At 40.7% G+C, this 27,798-nt stretch overlaps 1 protein-coding gene across 1 annotated transcript; it reads left to right on the top strand.

The window, feature by feature from the left end:
- Positions 1-2,510: 2,510 nt before the first annotated feature.
- On the top strand, positions 2,511-11,348 carry LOC106560296 (regulator of G-protein signaling 5). Its single transcript, XM_014123049.3, has 5 exons — positions 2,511-2,762; positions 5,424-5,537; positions 6,844-6,905; positions 10,582-10,748; positions 10,859-11,348. Exons 1-5 carry the CDS (start codon positions 2,719-2,721, stop codon positions 11,018-11,020), a joined length of 549 nt encoding a protein of 182 aa, XP_013978524.1. The 5' UTR covers positions 2,511-2,718; the 3' UTR covers positions 11,021-11,348.
- The last annotated feature ends 16,450 nt before the right edge of the window (positions 11,349-27,798 follow it).

Genomic DNA, 27,798 nt, shown 5'->3' with positions numbered 1-27,798 from the left:
ATTGCTTTTCTTTCAAAAACAAGGACATTTCTAAGTGACACCAAACGTTTGTACGGTCGTGTATGTTCATCGTTACAACCTTCGTAGGCACATTGTTAAATCTCAGAGCTGTTTCCAAAAACCATCATTACTAAAGTTGCACATGAGAAGTACTAAATCATGTTTTGCAGAGGGGTCAAATACTTATTTCCCTCATTAAAATGCAAATCATTTTATAACATTTTTGACATGCGTTTTTCTGGATTTTTTTGTTGTTATTCTGTCTCTCACTGTTCATGTAAACCTACCATTAAAATTATAGACTGATCATTTCTTTGTCAGTGGGAAAACGTACAAAATCAGCAGGGGATCAAATACTTTCCCCCCCCCACCGTAGTTGGTCCTTAATGGACAGAAATGAGTCCAATGGTCCCTTTATGGACGCTAGTCTTGTTTTTATCCGACGTTTCGAAGTTGAGCTAGGTAGGAGCAGAAAATAATCTGAAAACTCAATTGCTAACAACCCTTTAAAAAAAATCTGGAATGTGGTTTTCGGGGAACAGCTGGACAGCCCATGACGAGAGGTGAGGAGTGTGTTGTGTACCTCAAGTCAAGTTGATTTGCAAATGTTCATAACGCTTGGTGTCATATTGGCTTAAGTATGATGGTAGGGCGAATTTAATTTAACATTTTTTTTTTTTTTTTTTTTTTATTTCACCTTTATTTAACCAGGTAGGCAAGTTGAGAACAAGTTCTCATTTACAATTGCGACCTGGCCAAGATAAAGCAAAGCAGTTCGACAACATACAAAAACACAGAGTTACACATGGAGTAAAACAACATACAATCAATGATGCAGTAGAATAAAAAAAAAAAAAATAAATAAAAAAAAAAATAAAAAAAAAAAATAAATAAATAATAATAAAAAAATAACACTATATACAATGTGAGCAAATGATGTGAGATAAGAGAGGTAAAGGCAAAAAAAAAAACATTGAGCCTCAACCAATGCCTATACTATTGTGGGGGCTAATAATGTACATTTTAAGGCTTCAAGTTCAACCCTTTGTCTACTGAGAGTAGTTCATGACAGAGTTGGCATGGGAAAGTCAACCTCCAAAGTGAACAAGCCTTTTTTGCTTTACTGTGCATTAGTAACTATGGCTATCAGCTATATGGGAATGGGAACTTAACATCCCAAGTCCAAACCTCAGTCTACTTGCTAGTGCCAAAGAAAGCTGGAGAGTGTGGGTGTGGCCTCTATGTCTACGCATACCATAACTTGTCAATGGGGAAATGCAATCACTGTTTACTATTGTTTTCTTGATTACAGCATGGTCAGTTGCATTTGTCACACTGTCTAATCAGCACAATGTTGCAAACAATTCAACACACAACTACTTTACATTGTTGTATTTCCATCATTTTATCAACTTCTTCTAACATGAGGTCCAGTCCTCTTGTAATAATTATATATGAACAAAAAATGACTGTCTCTAAATCCCATATGAATTATAAGATTTGGTCTTTCACCTTGTTTTCTTAAATGGCTGTAGATGGGATATCTGTGACTGAACGTTTCCTATTTATAGCTAATGATGTTTGCTTTGTGTGATGGTTGAAAAGGCCTAGCATACATTGCTCAAATAGATCATGTTTATCTGAAAACATTTTTTTTCTAATTGAGAAAGATAATCAAAAGGAATGGGAATACTTTATTTAAAGGTCCATAATAAACCATTTATAAGGCATTTACAGTTTGCTCACCATTTATTAAATGATTACTCCAACATTTGTAAATATCAGTATGCTAGTTATTCACACATATATATATTTATATATATATATATATATATATATATATATATATATATATATTATATATATATATATATATATATATATATATATATATATATATATATATATATATATATTTCCTTAAACATCCTGTTTTGTGTGATAATTGTTTTACCAGGTACCACAGGAATGTCTAGCAATGGCATGCCCATCTTTCATCTTTCTGTATTTATAAAGTATAGATAGAGTTCACTTTAGATTTGGGACTGCAAAAATACTTTACTAATGATTAGTACATGGTTTATAAATGTGGGAGTAATTATTAATAAATGGTGAACACACAATTTATAAATGCCTTTGTTTATTAAGGACCCTTTAAATAAAGTTTTACTAAAGTAATCTTGATTTGTGTGTTAATAAAAGGGATACTTCGGGATTTTGGCAATGAGTCAGATGAACTCGTGGATGTACTTTTCATGTCTCTGTGTCCAGTATGAAGGAAGTTAGAGGTAATACCGCAAGCCAATTCTAATAAAGTTAGCACAATGAATGGAAGTCTATGGGTATCTACTACCATGGATTTATCTAATAAATTACTTAACAAATTTCTCTTTCACCACCTGATCAATGGTTGAGTTCAGTGCAACTTTTTTATCTTTGGAAATGTAAGCATCTGATCCCAGATCTGTGGTTAGGGATTAACCTCTACTTCCAACCATACCAGTTCTAGCAGACCACTTCTCATGCAGTCGACCCTGACTCCTCTGCCTGCAGTCGCAGACATCCGTTTCATTGGCTAATGCTTTTGTCCCAAAGCCAATAGGCTCTCTGTATATAAACTCCCCAAGAGTGCTGAAGGACAGTCAAAAAGAAAAGGGACTCTGAATCTTACGGTGGTGGACTCACTCAACAAAACATCAAAAAGGAAAACTTCATAAAATGTGTAAAGGATTAGCTGCGTTGCCCCAAACATGTCGGATAAGGTGAGATACCAAAAGCATTGTGCTCTTCTGTTTCTCTGAAAGGGTAATCTCTCCTATTTTTGCCTGAAATAAACCCAGAGAAATTACATTCAAAACATTTCTGAGTTGATTTCTTAGTCAGAAAATGTTTGATCTATATTCAAAATCTGATTTCTGTATTTATAGTTTTTTTTTTCATTTTGTAAAAATGCTGAGATGTTTTTAGCATGGTTTAAATTATTGAAAGATTCTGTATGGTAATCTAGATTATTGTGAATATAGTTCATTTTAAGACAAATGGAAAGTTTAAAGTTGATTTAAATACTTGATCAAACATTTTCAACTGTCCAAAACGTTACACGTTTCCAGTTGCAGAGATTAAGGTATTGTTTCATGATCTTAATACCTGAAGGATAGCATTTGGCTGACTGTATTCCCATTTGCAGCACCGACTCAGCTGCAGGTCAATTGCGTCCACATGCAAGACAGGAACATTTAGCCAAGCTTAAAAGCAAAACAGAGGTTCACTATCTGCTCTTTGTCATCCTCTGGTCATGAATTTATAAAACAGTAAAAGCAGCCAAAAGGGAAAGTGGAATCAGTATAATATACTGCACTGCCCTGTTCCTGTTAAATGGGTTGATTAATATAGTATTCATGCATATGACGTATACTTTTATATTGAGTTATGGATTTCCTAAATCAGACTATTATTTGGAGAAGTATTTTTATGAAATAGTAGGAAGTTCATAAGTAACTTATGGCAATAATTCAGGGATGTTTTTCAAACAGGCATTCCCTGAAAGCCGCTCATCAGTCAAACAATTAGAACAGTTACCAGTTGATCAAAAAACCTAAATTTAAGATACAGTATATTATCCTTTTCATGGGGGATTTCTTTTTTAATTACACATCGTTACTTGGAGATGTCCTAAAAAAAGTTGCCTAGACCAATGCTACTAACACGTCTAAAAATCATAACAAATTATTTTCTTCTTCATGTGGGCTATCCTGATTTAAAATGTCAATGCCCTGAACTCCTGGGCAATCTCTTAATTATAGCTCTGGTTAGAATGAATATTCTGTAGAAACCCATGGAAATGTGTGGTCTGTTGTAGTTAGGGTTGAAAATTCCTGGAACTTTCAATAAATTCCTGGGTTTTCCAGAAATTGCAGTTGAAAGATCCCGGAGATAGGAGGGAATAAGCAGGATATCTGGAATCCTCCAACCAGGATTTCTGGAAAACCAGGAATTTGAAAGTTCCTGGAATTTTGCAACCCTACCTGGAATCTATACTCTTAGAAAAATGGTGCTATCTAGAACCTAAAAGGGTTCTTTGGCAGTCCCCATAGGAGAGCCCTTTGAAGAACCCTTTTTGGTTCCAGGTAGAACCCTTTCACCAGAGGGTTCTATGTGGAACCCAAAGGAGTTCTACCTGGAACCAAAAAGGGTTCTATCCGGAATTAAAAAGGGTTCCGCCTATGGGGACAGCCAAAGAACCCTTTTGGAACCCCTTTTTCTAAGAGTGTAGATGTAGTTGGGTGTCATCCCCGGTCAGGAACAACAAGGTCTGTCTTGCTAACAAGAGGCTGCACGTGTGTCTGCATGTGTGGCTGGGGTTTTAGTTGAGCCCATCTATTGATCGCTGACTACATGGATCGATGAAAGTAACAAAGAGGAATCAACTACATGAGGCTCACCACGTCATTAATTATTGATCAGACTTTGTTTTGTTTAGTTGTCTCTGCTGTTTTTCTAACCTGAGTAATGGGAGCAGTAGATAATGATAAAGGTGGGTATTCTATTCAAAGTATTTTTGGTTTACTCACTTAAACGTCCTCTTTGTAAAAAAAAAATGTATTTTGATTATTGCCTTTTTGCAAATAGCAAGTCAAATTGTTAGTGTGTTATTGTGTCCACAAAATATTGTGGACACTCTCTTTAAGTTTGAGATGGCTTAGAAGTGCGTCTTTTGATTATTATGATTAATAGTTAACATAATAAGCTGATTGAAGATTAAAATGAAAGTCATATTATAAAAATGACATAACCTTTTAGCCCTTTTACATGTTATGATTAGATTATAATGTAATCTAACTCCTGACACTGTGCCATTGAAAACAAAGGCTACATCACAGGACCTCTACTAATGGGTCTGATTCATTTGAGGATGTGTTTGTATTATCCTGGGTCTGATTCATTTGAGGATGTGTTTGTATTATCCTGGGTCTGATTCATTTGAGGATGTGTTTGTATTATCCTGGGTCTGATTCATCTGAGGATGTGTTTGTATTATCCTGGGTCTGATTCATCTGAGGATGTGTTTGTATTATCCTGGGTCTGATTCATCTGAGGATGCGTTTGTATTATCCTGGGTCTGAAAGGGGAAATTTAAGATCCAAATAAATGAATGTGTAGGCTTAGTTTATGATTAGTCCCTCCTTTTTGAGGTTGGGTATGTATTTTGCTCTGTTGCTGATTGCTGTTCAACTTGTATTATATTGAACTTGATTGATTAGTTATAGCTATCTGTGTCTCACTTGGTTTATCTGAATACAATCTGCATTAGCCAAAGTCATTACTAGTGTTGTTAAACTGTTCTAACTAATGAATGTGTGCCATTTAAAACATTACAGCATCCTCCTAAATGGCCTTATTTCCTCATGACTTTCCTTTCTTAGGGCTAAAGAGATTAAGTCTAAGTTGGGGGTTCTCCTCCAGAAGCCTGAGAATGGCATTGACCTGATCATCCCATACCCAGAGAAACCAGAGAAGAAGCCAGAGAAGCTTCAGAAGTGAGTAGCACAGACAGTCCTCGCACACACAAAGATTAACAGGAATGCATTCTCTCTCGCGTGAGTGCGTGAACACACCTTATCGCTACATGGTCTGTCAGTTACATCCCTGACTCAGATTCAGTCAATTTTCAAGTGATAATTTTACTTCAAGTGCTCCTCAAAGGAGTGAAACGTTTAGGCCTTACTCTACTTCAAACAGTGTCAAATAGACAATTGTAAATTACTTCCATGATTTCCTGCTTGGCTTTCATCTCCAAATATGACTTAGGAAGAGAGGGAGAGCTTGTCTCCATGCCTGTGGAATGTCAGTATGCACGTTAGCCTCATAATTGATAGCCGTGCATGTACAGAGACCATTGCATGTACTGTATCAGATGCCTGGGACATCTCCGTCCCAGGCACTGGAACTGACAAGACCAAGATAATGGTTATCACAAAAATGTATATACTGTACTATATGTGTTCAGTCTCTACAGTTTATCATGCACTACCTTCTACAGGGAAATAATCAGTTGTATGTATGATTACGGAAAGTGAGTGTTGAAGGAAGAGGAGAAAGAGAAAGCAGGAGAGAGAGAATGAGGGGGAGAGAACATCCTGTGAAGTGTCACAGTGATGTTTACATATTAAATCATCTCCAAATTGACCATAAAAGCATTGCATACTGCGGCTGTGTCTTCCACTTAATTGCGTAACCTCTTACATAATGGATGTTTGCAAGCTATTTACCCACTAGCTCAGTAGAACAGCCATCATTAAAGATGAGATGCTGAAGGGCTCTCTCTCTCACTAGTGTGTGTGTGTGTGTGTGTGTGTGTGTGTGTGTGTGTGTGTGTGTGTGTGTGTGTGTGTGTGTGTGTGTGTGTGTGTGTGTGTGTGTGTGTGTGTGTGTGTGTGTGTGTGTGTGTGTGTGTGTGTGTGTGTGTGTGTGTGTGTGTGTGTGTGTGTGTTATGGGAGGGCAATCGAGGACCTCAATGACCTTACAGGGAGCAGTATGAAGAGGCTGTGAGTGACAAACCTCTGACCCTGGGGATAAAACACTCCGGGTGGGATTCTCTGAATCCAGCTGTTAACATGGCCTTCTGATAATGGGCTGACTTGGTGAAGATGAATAGGCAGGAAATATATTCCAACCAAAGGCTACTATTGTTTGGGCCTTCCAGAAGATAAGTTCTTCTCTTTCTTTGGTTAGTAAGGACTGACCGTGCTCATTTGCTTGTCTCATGTTAAATCAAGTTTACGGTGATTGACTATAATATGTGGGTGTTGTATTGTGTAATATTGTGTTTGTGTGTTGTACAGGCCCATTCCTGAGGAGGCTTCTCAGTGGCGTGAGTCCCTGGACCATGTGCTGACCAACAGCTGTGAGTATGCCCAGATCTACAGGCATGCGCACGCAAGCACACTCTCTCTCACACACACACACACACAACAAATAAGTCCTTACGAAAAGCCATGAGGTCTTGTGCAAAACAATGTTTCTTCACCCCATCATATGAAACTTTACGAGTCATGCCAAATACAGAGCAGACAGACTAGTATAGGATTCCAGTAACTCTGATGGTATTGATTACAGTAACTCTGATGGTATTCACTCTCGTTATCCAGATCCAGAGAAGTAACATTTCATAATCCATCTGTGGACATAACTTCTATATTGTGTAATAAATGAAACCTGCGTCTAAAATTAAACTGCTGGAAAATATGCCTTCCTCAAAGGCCTGGTCTAAATGTTCCATTGTGGTGCATTCCTCTAGGCTGTGTGTGTGTGTGTGTGTGTGTGTGTGTGTGTGTGTGTGTGTGTGTGTATGTGTGTGTATGTGTGTGTGTGTGTGTGTGTGTGTGTGTGTGTGTGTGTGTGTGTGTGTGTGTGTGTGTGTGTGTGTGCACGCAAATGCCAGGAATCTCTCCTTACTCATAACATACAGTGCATTCTGTAAGTATTCTGACCCATTGACTTTTTCCACATTTCGTTACATTACAGACTTATTTTAAAATTGATTAAGAAAAAAATATTCTCATCAATCTACACACAATACCCCATAATGGAAACGCAAAAACAGGTTTTACTTTGTTGAAGCACCATTGGCAGCAATTACAGCCTTGGGTCTTCTTGGTTATAATGCTACAAGCAGTGTTTGGGGAGTTTCTCCCATTCTTCTCTGCAGATCCTCTCAAGCCTTGTCAGGTTGGATGGGAAGCGTCGCTGTACACCTATTTTCAGGTCTTTCCAGAGATGTTCGGGCTCTGGCTGGGCAACTCAAGGACATTCAGGCCACTCCTGCGTTGTCTTGGCAGTGTGCTTAGGGTTGTTGTCCTGTTGGAAGGTGAACCTTCACCCCAGTCTGAGCTCCTCACCCCAGTCTGAGCTCCCAGTCTGAGCTCCTTTCATCAAGGATCTCTCAGTACTTCCATCTTTCCCTCGATCCTGACAAGTCTCCCAGTCCCTGCCACTGTAAAATATCCCCACAGCATGATGTTACCACCACCATGCTTTACCGTAGGGATGGTACCAGGTATCCTCCAGAAGTGATGCTTGGCATTCAGGTCAAAGAATTCAATATTGGTTTCATCAGACCAGACAATCTTGTTTCACATGGTCTGAGAGTCCTTCCTTTGGCAAACTCCAAGTGGGATGTCATGTGCCTTTTACTGAGGAGTGGCTTCCGTTTGGCCAATTTACCATAAAGGCCTGATTGGTGGAGTGCTGCAGAGATGGTTCTCCTTCTGGAAGTTTCTCCCATCTCCACAGAGGACCTCTGGAGCTCTGTCAGAGTGACCGTCGGGTTCTAAGTCACCTCCCTGACCAAGGCCCTTCTCCCCGATTGCTCAGTTTGGCCGGGCGGCCAGCTCTAGGAAGAGTCTTGGTGGTTCCAAACTTCTTCCATTTACGAATTATGGAGGCCACTGTGCCTTGACACAATCCTGTCTCGGAGCTCTACGGGCACTTCCTTCAACCTCATGGCTTGGTTTTGGCTCTGACACAAGGATGATCAATGGAAACAGGATGCACCTGAGCTCAATTTTGAGTCTCTTAGCAAAGGGTCTGAATGCTTATGTAAATAAGGTATAAATATATATATATATATATATATATAAATATATATATATATATATATATATATATATATATATATATATATATATATATATATATAGGTTTTTAGAAAGTTTTACAAATTTAATATATATATATATATATATATATATATATATATTATTTTTATTTTTATATTACATTTGTTAAAAAAATATATATATATATATATATATATATATATATATATATATATATATATATATCAGATATGTACAGTGCTTACGTACATAAGTACATGTTTTTGTGGGTTGTAATGGTACCACATGCTTTGATCTTAGTGTATGGTAGTAGCCTACACACACACACACACACACACACACACACACACACACCATCAGATTAACCCAGTGGTGCAACTCCTCTGAGCAGCCCCATCAGTCTCCTCTCCAGCAAAACTCATAGCTTGTAGAGTAGCTATGAAGCTATGAGAGGTTAGGGCTGTTATTGTAACATCCCCAGATAGAGCTCAGCTCAAAACTAAAGTGATTAATTACCCGGGAACTGGAAACTGCTGTGCTCTGATTATCTAATGAAGAACTTTTGACATTAACATTACAGTTAATATGGATTCCCCCTGAGTGTCCCTCATGAGGTTTAAATAGGTGTTTTTCAATGTTCTATATTTATTCTCAACCAAATGCTCTACTGTATTACTGCAAACACTCATACAGCCACATCACTTACTGTAAAGTGTTACGTTCCACCAAGACAAACTCAAATGTCGCTCACAACAAAGGGATCTAACAAAAAAAATGATTGACAAAGAGAAAGGGGTTCAAAAGGGGTTCTGAAAGGCACCCATGTGGGTGCCCCCTGAAAGTTGGCAAAGCCACTAGTAAGGGGTTCTGAATGACACCCACCATGGATGCCCACTTGGATTGCCTCCGGAAAGACCAACTAAAAGAAAAACCCACAACAACTTAGGATAGAGAGTGAAAACAATATGGAGCAAAACAAACATGGGAAACACCAAAACTGGCTTCTTTCAAACTTAAATAAGGTGCGCTCGAAATCGCATCACAGCTGACAAAGTGCAGCTCTCCCCAACATCGCTCACCCTCAACTGGAGCACTCGGCCAGCCACTCCTAAATAGCACATGGGCCAACACAGGTGAAACACCTTCCTACTAACGAGATGGCAACCAGCACAGGTATAGCACATACTGACTGACTTTCTCAAACAGGTTTCAACTTATTGGTTCCTCAGTTTCCCCATTGCATACATTTTAGTTTGTGACATTGGAGGGTGTGGTTAACAAAACAAATAATTTCCGAATGTTTGTTTTGCAGTTTGAGTTAAAAAAAAAAAGAATTCTCCAAAACTTCTCTTGAAAATGTTTATGGCCGCCATGCACTTCCTGTACATTTTAATTTAGACATGAAGTGCTTCCTGTGTGGCAATGATACATGTACAGTTTCTTCTCACATTCAATGTGGGAATTCTGCCTGGGACCCACAAGCAACAAATAACCTTTATTTTAAAGTGTACACTAAAGAACATTTGACACAGATGAGGAGCTCCAAGAACTAAACATCAAACAATCACATTTGATGGAAATAAATAAAGTGAAGTGGCTGGATCAGGATGCTGGTTATTTATTTATATATAGTCAGGCCCAGTATAATGTTCTCAATTCAGCAGACACTTTTATACAAAATGACTCACAAGCACACATACTGAGGATTAGCGGGCCATGTAAGAATCCATTCCAAACTCTGCTGTTGTAAACACTGTGCTACTGTACCAACCACATAAGCTATTGGAGCTAGTCCTATCACATCATCTAACAGTTTAAAACAGAGGCACAGTGGCAGTTTGTCTCCGGAATTCAGGTCTCATGGGAGATGTTAGAGGATTGGCGCAATGCTCTCTGTGTGGCAGGAAAATATGGGACTACTTGTTCTCTCTCTCTTTCTCCATCTATCTCTTCATCTCCAAGGTGGCCTGGCCATGTTCCGTAGCTTCCTGCGCTCTGAATTCAGTGAGGAGAACATTGAGTTCTGGGTGGCCTGCGAGGACTTCAAGAAGACCAAGTCTCCCATGAAGATGGCTGTGAAGGCCAGGAAGATCTATGAGGACTTCATCCAGACCGAGGGACCCAGAGAGGTGACAGAAAATGTGGCCATCAAATCTGTCATTGTATTTGTTGTGGAAGCCCAGACTTACCTTTGCCTGCCTTTCTATGTCTCTTTCTCGCTCTCTCTTCCTCCCTCCAGGTGAACATTGATCATTACACCAAGGATGTGACCCTGAGGAACCTGGTTGATCTTTCCCCTGTGACCTTTGACCTGGCCCAGAAGAGAATTTATGCTCTGATGGAGAAGGACTCCTTTGGCCGCTTCCTGAGATCTGAGCAGTACCAGGAGCTGGTCAAATAAGGAGATGATCGCAGAATAAGGGTCAATTCCAAACCAATTGGATGTCATTTGAAGTGGATGGAATTAGGCCTTTTTTAAATAATTTGATGCAAATGACACAAGCGAGACTGCAGGTTTGATAACTAAGGGCCATCATAAAGATTGATCTCATTCTAGACCAACTTAAATCTATATTTCAAATTACTTCTATATTTGTCTTATCTACCTGCAGCCAATGAAAATGTCACGTCAATTCAAAAAGTAAAGAGTGTGGAACATACATTTTGACAGTATTTGTTAAATGAGAGACAAACAAACCACCAATCAATTAAACAGTGATTTAAACAAATACATTGGAACATCACATCTCTTGGGAAGATTTACCAAAGGTCATAAATATTGCAGACAAAATCTCTCACAATGATTTTGTCCCATAGTCTAAATAACAAGGAAGATTCTAGACAGACAGATAGACACACCATATTTGTACATCATAGCTTTCCCAGAAAAAAAACTGAAGTGGCTTTCAGAGTTTCTGGAGAGAACAATCTGACCTCTGCCTTGAGACTCTTAGTGACACATCCAGTACCCATCAAGTGTTCTAAATGGGGGAGAATGGGTGAGGGACTTGGCCACACTAGCGTTCACACAGCCAAGTGATAAACAGTTTAAAAACAACAGACATAGAGACCAAGTGTCTTGAGTAGCTGTGAGTTGGCTCCAACGTGCTCTCAGGCCATCCTTGGGATCAGTGGTAGGCAGTTTGTTCAGTGGTTCACGGGCCACTGCGTTGTAAGTTGCTAAAATGGGAAAACCAAGTAGGGGTGGATCTCAGAAAAGAAAAGAACTCAGTATTTTCTCCAGATAATTATTTTTTACCCATTTGAACTAAGTAGGCATACATTAATTCCATCTTAGGTCATTTCAGCCATTCATTTCACCTACAGATGGTCATGAAGCAAAGGAGATGAGGAAAGGACACACGCAATACAACATAATTTTAACGTTTAGGAACTTTACTAACCTAACCAAAGAGAAAGATATGCACTCCATTATTGACTAACTAATCTTATCCAGTATTTCAATACAGCTTTCAGCATTTCTGTTTGTCACTAACCATTCACTATAATAACTAGCCTTCACACCTTTCATAGTCAGAGAAGTATATGGTTTTGAGGGTGGAGGTCTTTGGTTATGCAAAGGGTCTCTCAGTCCCATGTAGCAATAATATATCACTACCTTACAGTGTGTTTCTATAATGCTCTTCTATGTTTTTATGTATTTAAGAAGTGCAGCTGTCATAGCCATATCATTGAAGTACTATTACACAAATACTCAATACCTTAATAAGTCCTTATTGTTGCCCAATACAGCATAATTTGACTTTCTGCAACACTGCAGGTCAGGAGTTGACAATTGTGGTCATTTTAATTAACTGATTTTCCCATTTATTTTCACTTGAAGCTAAAGTGACAAAATGCTAGATCACATACTTTGTAATCACTTGACATCATATAGTAATTTAAAGTTTAGTAACAATACCAACACAAAAAAACATGTTTCTAAAGTGGCATTGATAAGGGTATTCAGTTGCATTGATTGGCCAATCTACTGCTATTGCTCAAGATGTCATGCCTTTAGTGAAAACACTTGATGAAAACATCAGTAAGGACTTATGTGGTGCTAAGTTAATATCTGACTCATACAGTCTGTGCATGTATTATTTGTAGTCACCCACATAAAAGGCATCAATACATTAAATTCCTGAAGATGTATTTATTTTTCTATGTAAATACAGTATCTACCAGTATTTAGTAGTATTTGTGTTGATTAAGTTATTCATGACTACCCCACTGGAATGAATGGGAGTTGTGGCCAAGAGAGCACTGGGGTCCAAGAGTATCTAGGAGAGAACTGTCTTTTCATTGTCATAAAAGAGAAAACATCTGACTATCTATTGTCACTCTGTTTTTATTATCCAATATCGGAGGATTTTTTCCCCTTTTTGCGATCACAAGTTTATCATTAACTGAAAACATCTCTCAACATAGTACCCAAGAGAAGGCATACTCAAGGATTACACAAGCATATTTGTTTCTTATAAACACCAAGTGTTTCATGATAAGTAATTATGTGTCTTTGTGTGATGACATAAGGGATATTTATTACACAGATACATACATATACAAAAGGAATAAAACCCCCAAATAACCATTTAAAACCTTGAGCATGATAAAGCCCATTGAAAATAAACACCCACTAGGAAATTTTCCAACAACAAAACACGCAGCTTTTTGAGGCTGAGTTAGCTAACGTCCTTACTCTTGACTTCTCTTTTTCCCACACGGCGAGTGAGGGTGTTTTTCTTCTTCAGAACAAAGTGCGTCAGTCGGACCCCGGAGGAGTGCATCGTTCGCCGGCGAGCGAATGAAAATGTCAGAGTAGCGAGTGGAAACAGAAAGGAAGCAGATGCACTCTGGGAGATACAGCCAACACAAACAGTGTCAAGTCCTAACATGTACACACTCCTTATTACAGTCACAGTTCCTAGAATCACAGAAGGGTTGTGATGGCCCCTTGGGGGCATCGGTGAACCTGATAAACATCTCGTTGGGTTTCTCTCTTCTCTTTTACATGTATTCACTTCTCACACAGTAGTGTGTCATATGTGTTGACATCTACCCAAAGCTGTGTCATTGGAAAATATCAAGAATATCAGTCAGACATCTTAGTAGATCTTTATAATATACCTTTCATGAGAAAACCAACCCATTGTTTATAAGGAGTGTAAATACTATTAAAAGCCTGACCAGACAACATTACTTTATAATGTTAAGAAATAGCTGACATCTCTTTATACTGCCTGGCCAAGCAACACCACTACCATTCCATGAACCATGCAGACCACTAGCCATATGTCCAAATATATACCCAGAGAGTACACACACTGCTAACCCAGAGATGACAACCCACACACTGTGTAGATGGGCAGATAGCACCTCAATGCTTCTTATGGTCATCTGTTATATTGTTATACCATGCAACATGAAGAGATTGTGGAGTACAAAGAGGGCTAGGATTACCGAAACAGCAAGTCTGCTCTTATAAATGATGTGTTTACAAACATAAGAAAAAGAGTTTCACCTTCTCTCCTCATTTGAACTTTTCAACTGCTCCTAGTCTCTTAGTCTCTAGAAGCAAAAGCTGTCTCATCCTACAGCATACAGTGAGGAAGCTTCTCAGCTGAATTTACTCATCTGTCAAGGAACATCGCCATTAAGACTTGGGAAGAAAACTAAACTGTGCTTCCTAGGGTCTCTAAGTTTAGATCCCACTGATGGATGGTGACCATAAACCTCCATATAATGTTAACACTTTATTTGGATAGTCCATCTGTCGATGCTCTATAGACTATCTACAGACTATCAGTAACATTTCAACTAATTTTCTACTAACCCTAGCCCTAACCTTAACCCTTATCGTAACCCTAAACTTAACCCTAACTGTAACCTTAGCAAGCAGTTGCTTATCAACAGATAGTTGGTTGATTGTATGACCATCTGTAGAGCATCTACAGATGAACTATTCAAATAAAGTGTGACCAATATGATTGATGTTTACAATAGTTTTTTCTGAGAGCATTGTGAGCTTCTTACTCACTTGGCTCCACTTTAAAGACTGGAATGTTCTGTCCCTTTCACTGACATAGTCTGTAACATATGCAGGCACACACAGACGCACACACACACACTGAGGTCATTCATACCCGATAACTCTGTGGCAATAACTCCAGAACTTTGTCATGAATGCTCTGAAAATAGTTTTGGTTTAAACACTGATGGTTAAAAAAGCAATGAATAATAGACAGAACAAACAGCACACTTGAACTTCATTCTTATGCATTCAGATCCATAATTGCAAAAGCTAAGGGTGAAGGAGCCGGGGGGGATGGGGGACATGTCCCTGCCCCAATTTTAGAAGCAGGTATATATAAATAAAAAAAGCAGTCTGGGTCTCAACTTACTGTTGAGGGTTACAAAAGTCAAATATATAAGGTGCAATTTTAAATGTTGGTTGAATGGACCTGCAGTTGCTCTCCCAGAGCAAGGCTCCAGAGCTGCAGGCCCCCAGAACTCCAGAGATGCAGAGCTGCAGCCTGGAGGACTCAGTATGATGACATTACTAACACCAGGCCCTCTCAGTTACTCTGTAAAGACCAGACATGCATGGCTTCTGTCCTGCCTGCAGCTACAGATACACAGAGAGGAGAGGAAACCGAGGGAGAGAAAACAGAGAGAGAGAGAGAGAGAACAGAGAGAGAAGAAGAGAGAACCAAGGGAGATAAAGAGAAAGAGAGAATAGAGGGAGAGAGAGATAGAGAGAAAAATGGGGAAAGTATGCTGTAATGATATACTGCGGTTGGTAAGGATAATGTAGCTTTGCTAACAAATTGGCAGCCAACGTAAAGTAACTTATTTGAAAAGTCATTACTTTATTACTGTCACGCCCTGACCTGAGAGAGAGGGTTTGTTTCTCTATGTGGTTAGGTCAGGGTGTGGGGTGGGCATTCTATGGTGTCTATTTCTTTGTTTTGAGCCGAGTATGGTTCCTAATCAGAGGCAGCTGTCTATCGTTGTCTCTGATTAGGAATCATACTTAGGCAGCCTTTCCCCACCTGTAGTTGTGGGATCTTATTTTTGTGCTGCATGTTAAGCCTGCAAGACGTTACGGTCGTTGTCATTGTTTATTCTTTTGTTTGTAGTGTTCTTATTTATAATTAAATACAAAGATGAACACTCACCACGCTGCACCTTGATCTACTCCCTTTGACGGTCGTGACAATTACATTGCTCAATATTTTCTTAACATTTTTCATAATTAGTTAAAGCAATGAAATTGTATCCACTCTTGTCTGACTTCAGCTGCATATTTTCTGTCATTTTCTTGAAATCTGAAAACGTTGTGAAGCCACGCACATTTCGGAAGAATTGTATTATGGGCCCTAAATGCACGGAAATAGTGTACACTGCTTGTACACTTCGTATTTTGCCGATTTTAGTATGGCATACGGGAACTTTTGGCATACTAACTATATCTATCCACCAATAGCATACTACATACTAAATTTACATAACAAATAGTACGGTTAGTGCGGTTAGTATGAATATTCACATGGCTTTCTCACATGGCTTTCTCAGATGTCTCAATTCTTATTAGCCAATACCCATCACGTGATCGGGTCCTTCCCACAGGCATTTCAGCTAAGAAGTAGGCTACAAGTGAATGATGACAGACACATCGTGGACACAACTGCGTGTGTCCCTTTTATCGAATTCCGAGGCGCACATTGAAGAATTTAGAACTGCCCACATTTAGCCTACTTTTCATCAGCCAACAAGATGAGTAGGCCTAATGAACAGCAAAAGCACTAACCTATGTCAATCTATTATCCTCCATCCTCTATTATCCTCCATAAATAATTATTCCAAATATAGTCTGGGACAGTTGTGGGATGCGATAGATCCCAAATAAATACAACCACTCACATAAAAAAAGGCATGCGTTATTTCTTGCCTTACTGCACAAGCTGGGCATCAATCACAAGTGATAATACATTATTCACAAGTGATAGGCTAACATTGTCACCCATCAGAATATTCTTAACTTAATATTGTCTTTAAAAAAAAATATGACCCCTTTTTCTCCGCAATTGGTAGTTACAGTCTTGTCCCATCACAGGCAAAGGTTGAGAGCCATGCGTCCTCCGAAACACGACCCAGCCAAGCCAGACTGCTTCTTGACACTGCTCGCTTAACCGGAAGCCAGCCGCACCATTGTGTCGGAGGAAACATCGTCCAACTGGCGACCATGTCAGCGAGCTTGCGACCGGCCCGCCACAGGAGTCGCAAGAGCGCAATGGGACAAGGACATCCTAGCAAGCCAAACCCTCCCCTAACCCAGACGATGCTAGACCAATTGTGCACCGCCTCATGGGTCTCCAGGTCGCGGCCGGCTGCAACACAGCCCGGGATCGAACCCGGATCTGTTGTGATGCCTCTAGCACTGCGATGCAGTGCCTTAGACCGCTGCGTCATTCTGGAGGCCCAATTTCATGTTGTCTTTACAGATGATAAATAATATACGTGTGAAATTAGTTTTGATTTAGAATGGACAATTATAAAGCACCCGTCTCGGAACAGGGGCATGGAAGAAAAAAATACAGCACGTCATCTATGTACTTACAGTGCATTCGGAAAGTATTCAGACCCCATGACCTTTTCCACATTTTGTTACGTTACAGCCTTATTCTAAAAATTATTTATTTATTTTTAAAATCCCACATCAATCTACATACAATACCCCATAATGACAAAGGGAAAACAGGTTTTTAGAATTTTTTGCAAATGTATTAAAAATAAAATACTGAAATATTCAGACGATTTGCTATGAGACTCAAAATTGAGCTCAGATGTATCTTGTTCCCATTGATCATCCTTGAGATGTTTCTTGATCAGAGCCCACCTGTGGTAAATTCAATTGAGTGGTCATGATTTGGAAAGGCACACCCCTGTCTATATAACTCCCACAGTTGACAGTGCATGTCAGAGCAAAAACCAAGCCATGAGGTCGAAAGAATTGTCTGAAGAGCTCCGAGACAGGATTGTTTCGAGGCACAGATCTGGGAAAGGGTAACAAAAAATGTCTGCAGCATTGAAGGTCCCCAAGAACACAGTTGCCTGCATCATTCTTAAATGGAAGAAGTTTGGAACCACCAAGACTCTTCCAAGAGCTGGCCACTCGGCCAAACTGAGCAGTCAGGGGAGAAAGGCCTTGGTCAGGGAGATGACTCAGAACCCGATGGTCACGCTGACAAAGCTCCAGAGTTCCTCAGTGGAGATGGGAGAAACTTCCAGAATGACAAGCATCTCTGCAGCACTCCACCAATCAGGCCTTGATGGTAGAGTGGCCAAACGGAAGCCATTCCTCAGTAAAAGGCACATGACAACCCGCTTGGAGTTTGCCAAAAGGCACCTAATGGACTCTCGGACCATGAGAAACTAGATTCTCTGGTCCGATGAAACCAAGATTGAACTCTTTGGCCTGAATGCCAAGCATCACTTCTGGAGGAAACCTGGCACCATCCCTATGGTGATGCATGGTGGTGGCAGCATCATGCTGTGGGGATGTTTATCAGTGGCAGGGACTGGGAAACTAGTCAGGATCGAGGGAAAGATGAACGGGGCAAAGTATAGAGAGATCCTTGATGAAAACCTGCTCCAGAGCGTTCAGGACCTCAGACTGGGGCGAAGGTTCACCTTCAAATAGGACAACAACCCTAAGCACACAACCAAAACAATGCAGGAGTGGCTTTGGGACAAGTCTCTGAATGTCCTTGAGTGGCCCAGCCAGATCCTGGACTTGAACTCGATCAAAAATCTCTGGAGATGCCTGAAAATAGCTGTGCAGTGATGCTCCCCATCCAACCTGACAGATCTTGAGAGGATCTGCAGAGAATAATGGGAGAAACTCTCCAAATACAGGTGTGCCAAAATAATGTCTGTGAGTATAACAGAACTGATATGGCAGGTGATACCCGAGGAAAATCCATCAGGAAAATTTGTTTTTGAGGTCACAGGCCATTTCAATGCTAGCCTATTGGAAAGACAAATATATAGGACCCAGATTGCAGATCCTATGGCTTCCACTAGATGTCAACAGTTTTTAGAAAGGGTTTCAGGCTTGTTTTTTGAAAAACGAACGAGTAGTTCTAGTTTTTCCAAGGTGTCCCTCATTAAAAAAGTAGTCTTGTTGCGTGCGTGAATGAGGTGTGTACTACTATTTTCCGTCTTAAATTTGATCATTTATTTAGATATTAGAGTACCTGAGGATTAATTAGAAACATCATTTGACTTGTTTGGACTAACTTTACCAGTAACTTTTTGGATTCGTTTGTATGCATGTTGAACGAGTGGATTACTGAAATCAATGGCGCAAACGAAACTGACATTTTTGGATATAAAGAGGGACTTTATCGAACAAAACAACCATTCATTGTGTAGCTGGGACCCTTGGGATTGCAAACAGAGGAAGATCTTCAAAGGTAAGTGATTTTTTTATCGCTATTTGGGATTTTGTGACGCTTGTGCTGGTTTGAAAAAGTATTTTGATGTGGCTTTTTTTTATCTGACAAAGCGGTTGGATTAACAAGAAGTTAAGCTTTTAAACTATGTAAGACACTTGTATTTTCATGAATGTTTAATATTACGATTTTTGTATTTAGAATTTTGCGCTCTGCAATTCCACCGGATGTTGTTGTAGTGGCACGTTAGCGGTACACCGATCCTAAAGCAGACAGAGAAGAGCTCCAACTTCTTAATCATAGCCTCAATTTTGTCCCGCACATAGAATATAGTTGCGGAGAGTCCCTGTAATCCTAGATTCAGATCATTCAAGCGATAAAAAACATCACCCAGATAGGCCAGTCGTGTGAGAAACTCTTCATCATGCAAGCGGTCAGACAAGTGAAAATGATGGTCAGTAAAGAAAGCTTTAAGCTCATCTCTCATTTCAAAATAACGTGTCAATACTTTGCCTCTTGATAACCAGCGCAGTTCTGTATGTTGTAAAAGCGTTACATGGTCGCTGCCCATATCATTGCATAATGCAGAAAATACATGAGAGTCCAGGGGCCTTGCTTTAACAAAGTTAACCATTTTCACTGTACTGTCCAAAACATCTTTCAATTTGTCAGGCATTCCCTTGGCAGCAAGAGCCTCTTGGTGGATGCTGCAGTGTACCCAAGTGGCGTCAGGAGTAACTGCTGGTTGGGTACCACTCCGCTATGTCTCCCTGTCATGGCTTTTGCGCCATCAGTACAGATACCAACACATCTTGACCATCAAAGTTCATTTGATGTCACAAAGCTGTCCAGTACTTTAAAAATATCCTCTCCTGTTGTCCTGGTTTCCAGTGGTTTCCAGAAGAGGATGTCTTCCTTAATTGACCCCTCCATAAACATAACAAACATATACCAGGAGCTGTGCCAAGACCGCCACATCTTTGACTCATCCAGCTGTCACACATGGAAATCACTGGCTTGTATGCAAAGCAATAATTGTTTTAAAACATCTCCTGCCATGTCACTGATGCGTCGTGAAACAGTGTTGTTTGATGAAGGTATTGTCTGTGTAGTTTTCTTGGCCTTTTCCTCCAGTATTGTCCCGGTCATATCCGCGGCAGCAGGTAGAATTAAGTCCTCCACAATAGTATGGGGTTTGCCTGGCCTAGCCACTCATTAGCTCACCATATTAGACGCTTCTAGCCCCTTCTTATTAATGGTATCTGTTGCTTTTATACATGTCTTACTACTCAAATGTCGTCTTAATTCTCGCTCAAAAAACTCCCTCGGCTTATTTTTCGAGTTGTCATGTTTCGTTTCTAAATGTCTGCGCAAGAGTGAAGACTTAATCAAGTTGTGAGTCAATGTAGTTCTCATCATATTTGTGCAGGTCTAACATATTTGCGATGGTCCAACATCCCTGTCTGTTGTTCCATGCTTCCCCGGGTAAGGGGGCAGTAGCTCTTCAGCTGCATCAGATTCACAACTGTCAGTGTCCTTGCTAGCTGGGCTAGCAACAAATGTAGAATTACTGATGATAGCATTGGATGTGCTCGTGGAAGCAGAACAACTTGTGTCATCAACAAGTGCAGGTGTAGTACTGCTGGAAGTAGCAGTACTACCAGTACAGCTGGTATGTGTCTCTATGGACGTGGGCCTTATTTTTTTTATTTAGTATTTTAATTTTTTATTTTTACAATTTTCGAGCAAACAGAATGAGCAGCAGCTACGTTTGGCTATATAGTATAGATTAGATGAGAGAGTAACGGTTAATGTGATTGGATGTTACTTATTTGACTTGGCTACTGTACCTGTATTTGACATTGTGTTGTTATTTCGCTGAACACTAGATGGTTTCCTTTTATTTTTGGCAGTGAAACGAGGCTACTCAGGTGAGAAAAAAACATCACCCAAATGTATAGCCCCATTGGAAAATCTAAATGGACTGTTTGAAAATGTGAATCACATTTTTATTTGACATACCCCCGACGGCACTGCGCGTACCGCTGCAGGCATAGCCTATAGAAAGGTTGCGCAACATGAGCTCATGGGCTCTCATCAAGTGTTTGATTAGATTTTCAATTACATTTGCATTGATGTCAGAGTGATTAGAGGGACAATAGAGTGCTGAGTACCAGGCAGTTAGCAAGTTTGGTAGGCTACTAATGACCATCAGCAGCATCAGAGTTTGGAGAAGCCTAATTACCGTGAATAAACAGTGACGTGGAATTTGACAGCCATCATGACTCGTGACCGCCGTTGTGAAGGTAATATGGTCACCAGTGGCCCTCAATATTTTTTCAAGAGCGTGGCCTTATTACTATTACAGCATATACAGCATATACTCTCATTCATATTCCATTCACCTAGTTCATTGTAACAGCGATAGGTTTAGGCCCAATCAAGACATCAAAACTATGAAATAACAGATACGGTCAGATGCCGAGCAGTTGTCATTCCAGGCGGTGATGTAACAGTCAGGATGCTCTTGATGGTGCAGCTGTAGAACTTTTTGAGGATCTGGGGACCAATGCCAAATCTTTTCAGTCTCCTGAGGGGGAAAAGGTTTTGTCATGCCCTCTTCACGACTGTCTTGGTGTGTATGGTCCATGATAGATCGTTGGTGATGTGGACACCAAAGAACTTGAAACTCTAGACCCGCTCCACTACAGCTCCATTGATGTTAATGGGGAACTGTTTGGTCCGCCTTTCCTGTAGTCCACGATCAGCTCCTTTGTCTTGCTCACATTGAGAGAGAGGTTGTTGTCCTGGCACCACACTTCCAGTTCCCTGACCTCCCTATCATCGTTGTCGGTGATCAGTCCTACCACTGTTGTGTCGTCAGCAAACTTAATGATGGTGTTGGAGTCGTGTTTGGCCACGCAGTCATGGGTGAGCAGGGAATACAGGAGGGGACTAAGTACACACACGCAGTGTTGAGGATCAGCGTGGCAAAAGTGTTGTTGCCTACCCTTACCACCTGGGGGCAGCCTGTCAGGAAGTCTAGGATCCAGTTGCAGAGGGAGGTGTTTAGTCCCAGGGTCCTTAGCTTAGTGATGAGCTTTGTGGGCACTATGGTGTTGAACGCTGAGCTATAGTCAATGAACAGCATTCTCACATAGCTGTTCCTTTTGTCCAGGTGGGAAAGGGCAGTGTGGAGTGCGATTGAGATTGCCTTATCTGTGTATCTGTTGGGGCGGTATGCGAATTGGAGTGGGTCTAGGGTATCCGGGAGGATGCTGTCGATGTGACCCATGACCAGCCTTTCAAAGCACTTCATGGCTACTGACGTGAGTGCTACGGGGCGGTGATCATTGAGGCAGGTTACCTTCGCTTCCATTGGCACAGGGACTATGGTGGTCTGCTTGAAACATGTAGGTCTTACAGTCAGGGAGAGGTTGAAAATGTCAGAGAAGACACTTGCCAGTTGGTCCTCTCATGCTTTTAGTACACGTCCTGGTAATCCATCTGGCCCCGCGGCTTTGTGAATGTTGACCTGTTTAAAGATTTTGCTCACATCAGCTACCGAGAGCGTTATCACACAGTCATCCAGAACAGCCGGTGCTCTCGTGCATGCTTCTGTGTTGCTTGCCTTGAAGTGAGCATAAAATGCATTTCGCTCTTCTCGCACGCTCGCGTCACTGGGCAGCTCGCATCAGGGTTTCCCTTTGCAGTCCATAATAGTTTTCAAGCCATGCCACATCTGACGAGCATTACAGCCGGTGTAGTAGGATTCAATCTTAATCCTGTATTGACGCTTTGCTTTTTTGATGGATCATCTGAGGGCATTGAGGGATTTCTTATAGGCGTCCAGGTTAGTGTCCCGCTCCTTGAAAGCGGCAGCTGTAGCCTTTAGCTCGAAGCAGATTTTGCCTGTAATCCATGGTTTCTGGTTGGAATATGCATTTATTGATGAAGCCGATGACTGAGGTGATGTACTCCTCAATGCCATTTGATGAATCCAGGAACATATTCCAATCTGTGCTAGCAAAACAGTCCTGTAGCGTTGCATCCTCGTCATCTGACCACTTCCGTATTAAGCGAGTCACTGGTACTTCCTGCTTTAGTTTTTGCTTGTAAACAGGAATCAGGAGGATAGAATTATGGTCAGATTTGCCAAATGGAGGGTGGGAGAGAGCTGTGTATGCATCTCTGTGTGTGGAGTAAAGATGGTCGAGAGTTTTTTTCCCTCTGGTTGCATATGAAAATATGCTGGTAAAAATTTCGTAAATGTGATTTAAGTTTGCCTGCATTAAAGTCCCCAGCCACTAGGAGCACACCGGGTAAGCATTTTCTTGTTTGCTTATGGCCTTATGTAGTTGGTTGAGTGCGGTCTTAGTGCCAGCATTGGTCTGTGGTGGTAAATAGACAGCTACGAATAATATAAATGAGAACTCTCTTGGTATATAGTGTTGGTCTACAGCTTACCATGAGGTACTCTACCTCAGGCGAGCAATACCTAGAGACTTCTTTAATATTAGACATCGTGCACCAGCTGTTATTGACAAAAATACTCACACACCCACCCCTCGTCTTACCAGAAATACAGTTGAAGTCAGAAGTTTACATACACTTAGGTTGGAGTCATTAAAACTCGTTTTTCAACCACTCCACAAATTTCTTCTTAAATACAAACTATAGTTTTGGCAAGTCGGTTAGGACATCTACTTTGTGCATGACACAAGGAATTTTTCCAACAATTGTTTACGGACAGATTATTTCACTTATAATTCACTGTATCACAATTCCAGTGGGTCAGAAGTTTACATACACTAAGTTGACTGTGCCTTTAAACAGCTTGGAAAATTCCATAAAATTATGTTATGGCTTTAGAAGCTTCTGATAGGCTAATTGACATCAATTGAGTCAATTGGAGGTGTACCTGTGGATGTATTTCAAGGCCTAGCTTCAAACTCAGTGCCTCTTTGCTTGATATCATGGGAAAATCAAAAGAAATCAGCTAAGACCTCAGAAGAAAATGTAGTCTGTTTCATTCTTGGGAACAATTTCCAAACGCCTGAAGGTACCAAGTTCATCTGTACAAACAATAGTACGCAAGTATAAACACCATGGGACCACGCAGCCATCATATCGTCTCCTAGAGATGAACATACTTTGGTGCGAAAAGTGCAAATCAATCCCAGAACAACAGCAAAGGACATTGTGAAGATGCTGGTGGAAACAGGCAATAAAGTATCTATATCCACAGTAAAACGAGTCCTATATCAACATAACCTGAAAGGCCGCTCAGCAAGGAAGAAGCCACTGCTCCAAAACCGCCATAAAAAAGCCAGACTACGGTTTGCAACTGCACATGGGGACAAAGATCGTATTTTTTGGAGAAATGTCCTCTGGTCTGATGAAACAAAAATATAACTGTTTGGCCATAATGACCATCATTATGTTTGGAGGAAAAAGGGGGAGGCTTGCAAGCCGAAGAACACTATCACAATCGTGAAGCACGGGGGTGGAAGCATCATGTTGTGGGGGTGCTTTGCTGCAGGAGGGACTGGTGCACTTCACAAAATAGATGGCATCATAAGGATGGAAAATTATGTGGATATATTGAAGCAACATTTTAAAACATCAGTCAGGAAGTTTGGTCACAAATGGGTGTTCCAAATGGACACTGACCCCAAGCATACTTCCAAAGTTGTGGCAAAATGGCTTAAGGACAACAAAGTCAAGGTATTGGAGAGGCCATCACAAAGCCCTGACCTCAACCCTATAGAAAACTTGTGGGAAGAATTGAAAAAGCGTGTGAGAGCAAGGAGGCCCACAAACCTGACTCAGTTACACCAGCTCTGTCAGGAGGAATGGGTCAAAATTCACCCAACTTATTGTGGGAAGCTTGTGGAAGGCTACCCGAAACATTTGACCCAAGTTAAACAATTTAAAGGCAATGCTACCAAATACTAATTGAATGTATGTAAACTTCTGACCCACTCGGAATCTGATGAAAGCAATAAAAGCTGAAATAAATCAATTCTCTCTACAATTATTCTGACATTTCACATTCTTAAAATAAAGTGGTGATCCAAACTGACCTAAGACAGGGAATTTGTACTAGCATTTAATGTCGGGAATTGTGAAAAACTGAGTTTAAATGTATTTGGCTAAGGTGTATGTAAACTTCCGACTTCAACTGTATGTATACAGTACCAGTCTAAAGTTTGGACACACCTACTCATTCAATCATGTAGTAACCAAAAAAGTGTTTAATAACAAATACAAATATTTTTTAATTTTTGATTGTTCAAAGTAGCCACCCGTTGCCTTGACAGCTTTGCACACTCTTGGCATAAAGAAAAACCCTTGAATGAGTAGGTGTTCTAAAACTTTTGACCGGTAGTGTATACTGTATATATAATATACTGTATGCTGTATAAACTTCCATACGTTTTTTTTTACTATTCTTTTTGGGCCCAGGTGCTTCATACCCGGTAAGCCACTGCATTAATCCGGCCCTGTGTGTGTGTGATTATGTTCTTCACGGACTGTTTGAAAGATAAGGTCTTTTACACACACATGCTCAACATTTGCAGCTCTCTGTGTATAGCGTATATGGCAGGCCTCTGCTTTTCATCAGCTAGATGCAATGAAGGCTCACTCTTATTTTCAGTTAAGAGCTCAGAGTCAATACCAAACATCTATCAGATTGTTCAGTAAAATTCTAAGCTTAAACCTTTTGTCACAAAGTCTACCGAAGGTGGCTCCTCTCCCTGTTCGGGTGGCGCTTGGCGGTCGTCGTCGCCGGCCTACTAGCTGCCACCGATCCTCTTTTCCTTTTCGTTTGGTTTTGTCTGGTTTTGTGTTACACCTGTTTTGAGTTAGGTAATTAGTGGGGTATTTAGTCTTGCTGTCTGGGTTTAGGTTTTTGTGCGGGATTGTTTGTTTGTTGCTTTTCGTGAGGTTTATGTGGGGTGTTTTTGTTTTCTACAGTAATTTTGTAGAGGACGTGATTTCTGTTACTGAACTGCGCTCCAACCGCTTTAGGTGGACATTGTTATTTTTGTCTGATACGTTTTTTCCTTGTTTATTTTTCGCATTTGGATTTTGTGTGGAATTAGGAAAATAAACACCCTATGTGGTCTCCTGCGCCTGACTTCACCCCCATCACTCTAGTGAGCCGTGACACCTTTTTATGTTTCTTGGAGCCAGACCTGGGTCAAATACTTGAGCTGACCGAGATTTACAGTAATTACCAATGGAATAGCTCCAAAAGTGCATACTCCAGCTAAATCAAGCTAAACTACCTTAAATATCTCTAAGTATTTGAAGGTACAGTGAGGGAAAAGTATTTGATCCCCTGCTGATTTTGTACATTTGCCCACTGACAAAGAAATGATCAGTCTATAATTTTAATGGTAGGTTTATTTGAACAGTGAGAGACAGAATAACAACAAAGAAATCCAGAAAGACGCATGTCAAAAATGTTATGAATTGATTTGCATTTTAATGAGGGAAATAAGTATTTGACCCCTCGCAAAACATGACTTAGTACATGGTGGCAAAACCCTTGTTGGCAATCACAGAGGTCAGACGATTCTTGTAGTTGGCCACCAGGTTTGCACACATCTCAGGAGGGATTTTGTCCCACTCCTCTTTGCAGATCTTCTCCAAGTCATTAAGGTTTCGAGGCTGACGTTTGGCAACTCGAACCTTCAGCTCCCTCCACAGATTTTCTATGGGATTAAGGTCTGGAGACTGGCTAGGCCACTCCAGGACCTTAATGTCCTTCTTCTTGAGCCACTCCTTTGTTGCCTTGGCCGTGTGTTTTGGGTCATTGTCATGCTAGAATACCCATCCACGACCCATTTTCAATGCCCTGGCTGAGGGAAGGAGGTTCTCACCCAAGATTTGACGGTACATGGCCCCGTCTATCGTCCCTTTGTTGCGGTGAAGTAGTCCTGTCCCCTTAGCAGAAAAACACCCCCAAAGCATAATGTTTCATTTACATTACATTTACATTTAAGTCATTTAGCAGACGCTCTTATCCAGAGCGACTTACAAATTGGTGGGGATGGTGTTCTTGGGGTCATAGGCAGCATTCCTCCTCCTCCAAACACGGCGAGTTGAGTTGATGCCAAAGAGCTCCATTTTGGTCTCATCTGACCACAACACTTTCACGCCGTTGTCCTCTGAATCATTCAGATGTTCATTGGAAAACTTCAGACGGGCATGTATATGTGCTTTCTTGAGCAGGGGGACCTTGCGGGCACTGCAGGATTTCAGTCCTTCACGGCGTAGTGTGTTACCAATTGTTTTCTTGGTGACTATAGTCCCAGCTGCCTCGAGATCATTGACAAGATCCTCCCGTGTAGTTCTGGGCTGATTCCTCACCGTTCTCATGATCATTGCAACTCCATGAGGTAAGATCTTGCATGGAGCCCCAGGCCGAGGGAGATTGACAGTTATTTTGTGTTTCTTCCATTTGCGAATAATCACACCAACTGTTGTCACCTTCTCACCAGGTTGCTTGGCGATGGTCTTGTAGCCCATTCCAGCCTTGTGTAGGTCTACAATCTTGTCCCTGACATCCTTGGAGAGCTCTTTGGTCTTGGCCATGGTAGAGAGTTTGGAATCTGATTGATTGATTGCTTCTGTGGACAGGTGTCTTTCATACAGTTAACAAACTAAGATTAGGAGCACTCCCTTTAAGAGTGTGCTCCTAATCTCA

This window comes from Salmo salar, chromosome 10, assembly GCF_965601325.2.
Source record: "Salmo salar chromosome 10, fSalSal1, whole genome shotgun sequence".
NCBI lineage: Eukaryota > Metazoa > Chordata > Actinopteri > Salmoniformes > Salmonidae > Salmo > Salmo salar.
The sequence above is the reverse complement of the archived record's forward strand: the minus strand, read 5'-3'. Positions and strand labels throughout refer to the sequence as shown.

Bases quoted from the DNA above. Each gene is read 5' to 3' on its own strand.
- LOC106560296 (XM_014123049.3), top strand. From the start codon at position 2,719: ATGTGTAAAGGATTAGCTGCGTTGCCCCAAACATGTCGGATAAG. The intron at 2,763-5,423 runs GTGAGATACCAA...TTCCTTTCTTAG, and splicing joins CCCCAAACATGTCGGATAAG to GGCTAAAGAGATTAAGTCTA. The intron at 10,749-10,858 runs GTGACAGAAAAT...TCCTCCCTCCAG, and splicing joins AGACCGAGGGACCCAGAGAG to GTGAACATTGATCATTACAC.